The 4,369-nt window shown below is 47.5% G+C and overlaps 1 protein-coding gene across 2 annotated transcripts in view; it reads right to left on the bottom strand.

The window, feature by feature from the left end:
* The window catches only part of SNAPC3 (small nuclear RNA activating complex polypeptide 3), a 48,143-nt gene extending 46,002 nt beyond the window's left edge, over positions 1–2,141 (bottom strand). For both annotated transcript variants that reach the window (XM_037733209.1, XM_017513684.2), the window contains exons 1-2: positions 1,616–2,141; positions 811–888 (exon numbers count right to left, since the gene is read on the bottom strand). In XM_037733209.1, coding sequence (XP_037589137.1) covers positions 811–888; positions 1,616–1,932 — 395 coding nt within the window. In that variant the 5' untranslated portion in view covers positions 1,933–2,141. The remainder of the gene's footprint in view (positions 1–810; positions 889–1,615) is intronic.
* Between the last annotated feature and the right edge of the window lie 2,228 nt (positions 2,142–4,369).

Here is a 4,369-nt window from a genome sequence, read left to right as displayed (position 1 = left end):
AAAAAAAAAAAAAAGAAATAAGTGGTCTGTAAATTGGAAATTATAAATTTCACTACGACATGCACAACTTCTCTATGGTATTATGATACAGCAGTGGCTCTCAAAGAGTGGTAGGCAGACCAGAATTGATCTATGACCTTTTTGTTATCCAATCTGTACAGAAAGTAAGAAGAAGCCTTTAGAAGCTTCCATTACCAATTGACAGTAAAATTGCTATTTTACCTCTGTTGAATTTGATAATTAAAAACTTGAACTTGTATTGTGTTTGTCTTTTTAAATTCCATTTTCTAGTAATTCTTTTTTATAGTATTTTATCAAAGTATAAATCTGTCAGATTAAAAAATTTTTTAAACTAAAACTATCCTTCACCACAACTAGTTTGAGATACACTATCAGTATTTAGCTTGCCTCCCACCAGATCTAAGTAGACTTAACTCTACCTCTGTAAACACACATTCAAAAATATTCAAAAATAAACACAAGTTTGAATATGAACTGATTACAGGTTATGTATTTCTTGATAATTTTCTTAGGTATAATACCACAATAATTATGTAGGAGAGTGATACTTTTAGGAGCTATATGCTGATGTTAATTATCATGTCTAACTTCTGAATGGGATAGTAAAAAAGAAAAACAGCAGGCTTCCCATACACACAGCTAAAGTAAACATGGTCAAATGTTAACAACAGCTGAATTTAAGGTATAGGTACACAGATAACAATCAGTACGGTACTTTCAACTTTTCAAAACATAATGTTGAAAAAAATGTTTAAATAAATAGAACATTAAAAACCAAGTCCTCCATACCCCAAAGTCACCAGGTCAGTATTCTCGGGAACGACTTCTGGATCCTCACCGTCCTCAAGGCATTTCAGTTTATCCAGGCTAAAACAAAAAAGAAAAGCAATACTTTAAGGTCGGCTCTGGATCTTGTTCACAGCGAGTTAGGGCTGTTTTCCTAAATACATTACTGAATTACGAAGTCATATAAAATCCAGCAGGCGGCTCAGAGAGGCCAGAACTCAAGACAATGATTTCTGTGGTTGTATTTTACAATGAAAAGGCCGATAAAGGCAGCCAATACTGTTAAATGGAGAAAGAGATCATTAAAGTTATTTTTTATTTCCTCCCCAAATAAGGCACTTTTTGGAAAAATTTCAGTAACAGAATACCCGGAAGGTCCCCAAAAGAAACCAGTTAGTCAAGATTTTAACACTCCTCTGATGAAGTCTCCCGCAGCTTCACCATTACTCAGGTTCCTCCATTGTCAAAGTGTTGGTACATGTAGGTACAACGGCAGGTACACGTCGCTGTTACCCTGATTGCTTTTCTTTCTTAACAAGCACTTTTGGAATAAGCAAATAGAAAAACTAGTCTTCGATGCAGCTGTCTTGTCCCTTTGCTCCAACTCGCAAAAACTGTGCATTCGGGTCCCAGTATATCTCCTGGTGTTCCAGGGAGGCTCCAGCGGGTTGAAAGCTTTGAAAGGGCGATATTCCTAGCCCAGGTCTAAACCACAGGCCCTCTCAGGGATGAGCCCCAGAGGAGGGCAGAAGCAAGGCTGCAACCCGTTTGACCCCATGCTGCAAGAGCCCCTCTGTTCCGCACTCACCCGCACACGGTCCTCAGCTCAGCCGCCGCCTCCAAGCTGCAGTTCAGATCCCGGGCCACCGCGGCATCCTCCCGGTCAGAGTCAGCGCTCCCCTGACTCGCTGGCAGCACGGATGCCGGCGGCTCCCTTAGTGACAAGTCCCCGGCACCGCGCAGACGGCCCCGCCACAGCTCCCCAAAGGCGCCCACATGGAAAGCGCGCGTACTTAGCTCGGGAAGCTCATACTCTGGAAAGCTGCAGCCGCCACTGCCGGAAACTGGGTCCTGCCTGCCACCCACCAGGCTACACGTTGGGCCACCCCGACTGCCTTCAGCCATGTTCGTCCCACTCCCTTCCCTGCAAAAGCCTGGAGATCAAGGCCTCGCGGAGCGTGATGGAACTTGTAGTTGCACGGGGCGCCCAGCCGGCGACTGGCGAGGCGGTGCGGGCGGGGCTTCAGACACTACATTTCCCGGCAGGCCACAGGCAGGCCCGCCCCAGGGCGCGGCACCGCGAGGCTCTGCGGGCTAGGCGCAGCATTGTTCTCCCACCCGGGCGGTGCGGGATCCGTTGCGGCTCTTGGTTCACCGCAGCGGGTGGGGTTTGGTTTCTGGTCCCCGCTGTTCCGTAGCAACTCCCTCTGCCTGGTAGGGCGGCCTCGGCAGGCGCTTAGGCCCCTCTCCTTGTTGCTCTTGGACCGAGGCGTGCGGGGCTTTTTCTTGACTCCAGGGTTCAAGGGTTGCTCTGCTGCCTGCTTGCTCTGGAGCCTAAGAAACAAGGAGGGCGAGGGCCGAGACCAGGGACACGACCAGGCCCCATATTCGTCTGCGTGCTTGCGTTCGTGTGCGTGTGTAGTGTTTCAGAGCGTCGTGTATCACACACTGCACGTGATTAACCCCGATGTATGTTTTTAAAAATTGCAACCACCTTTCCACGTAAGGAGCATCACCCCGTGTTGCTGTTGAGGAAGGAGTTACCTGCGAGGAAAAGAGAAGCAGGATCGTAACTCCGTCAGTCTGGCTTCAGATGGAGCTCTCTCCATTTCTCAGAGGCCCGAAAGGACATGGCAGAACATACAGAAGCAGCCCCGGAAATGTATTACCCTGTAATCACATGCCGTATAATTCAGCCATTTGTGTTCAATGATTTTTAGTAGAGCATTTTTACCACTCCAAAGAAGAAACGTGTTTAGCTATCACCCCCGATCCTCCCAACTCCTCCAGCCCTAGCCAACCAGGAACCTACTTTCTGTCTCTCTAGATTTGACTAATCTGGACATTTAATATGAATGGAATTTTATGGTCTTTTGGCGGTTGGCTTAATATTTGCAAGGTTGTTAACAGGTAGTTAGTCATGAGCAGGGCAGGAGAGGGCTCTTCCCCCACACAGGAGGAATGTGGGGTGATGATTAGGCCTTTATCACATTGCCTCTAAAAGTGATAAATTGGCAGCTGGTGCGACGGAGAGGCCATTTCCTGATGACCCACACCTGTTGCACTAAAGTGTTCGTTGCATGCAGATGACAGGGGGAAGCAACTACCAGGGCATACGCATTAAGAGACAAAATCCGGGAGTATGACCTTCTATGGGAACTCTACTGGAAAAGGGAAGAAAGCATCAGATGGGCATGCGTACAACTTCCTACACACTGAGCGGTGCTCACTTCCCAGGGGGTAAGGAGGGCACTGCGCATGCAGGCGATCCACCGTAAGGGAAGAATCATGGGAAACAAATCACCCCGTAAAGTCCTAGGATCGGCCGGGCGTGGTGGTGCATGCCTGTAATCCCAGCTACTTGGGAGGCTGAGGTAGGAGAATCGCTTGAACCCGGGAGGCAGAGGTTGCAGTGAGCCGAGACTGTGCCACTGCAGTCCAGGGTGGTGACGGAGGGTGTCTCTGTCTCAAAAACAAAAAGTCCCAGGATCAAGGTCAACATCACAGTTGCCCTTGGTGCTGGCTTGGGGCTCTTCCAAGCATGCGTTCCTCTTTCCTATTCTAAAGGTCTTTTAAATAAACTTCCAGTCCTGCTCTGAACCTTGCCTCAGTCTCTTTTTCTGCCTTATTGCCCCTCAATCGAATTCTTTCTTCTGAGGAGGCAAGAATTGAAGTTGCTGCAAACCCATACAGATTTGCCCTGGTGACTTGGACACCTGCCACCTGTAACAGGTTTATCCATTTTGTAGTATATGTCAGTACTTCATTCCTTTTCTAGCTGAATAATATTGCATCGTAAGTATATGCCACATATTATTTACCCGTGTATTGAACAGTTTCTGCGTTGGCCGGGCACAGTGGCTCATGCCTGTAATCCCAGCACTTTGGGAGGCCGAAGTGGGCGGATCACGAGGTCAGGAGTTCAAGACCAGCCTGGCCAAGATAGTGAAGCCCAGTCTCTACTAAAAATACAGAAAAATTAGCCGTGCGTAGTGGCGGGTGACTGTAATCCTAGATAGTTGGGAGGCTGAGGCAGAGAATTGCTTTAACCCAGGAGGCAGAGGTTGCAGTGAGCAGAGATTGTGCCACTGCACTCCAGCCTGGGTGACAGAGCGAGTCTCTGTCTCAAAAAAAAAAGTTTCTACCTTTTGGTTACTATGAATAATGCTGCTGTGAACACTCATTTACAAATTTTTGTGCAGATATATTTTCATTTCTCTTGGGCATATGCCCAGTAGTATATAGTCAGCCCTCCATATCTGCGGGTTCTGCATCCTCCAATTCAACCAACCACATATCAAAAATACAGTATTCCCAGGTTGCAGAACTGGAGGACCTGAGG

Source organism: Cebus imitator, unplaced genomic scaffold (genome assembly GCF_001604975.1).
Source record: "Cebus imitator isolate Cc_AM_T3 unplaced genomic scaffold, Cebus_imitator-1.0 Scaffold499, whole genome shotgun sequence".
In the NCBI taxonomy this organism is placed as follows: Eukaryota; Metazoa; Chordata; class Mammalia; order Primates; family Cebidae; genus Cebus; species Cebus imitator.
This window is presented reverse-complemented; position numbering and strand designations above follow the sequence as displayed.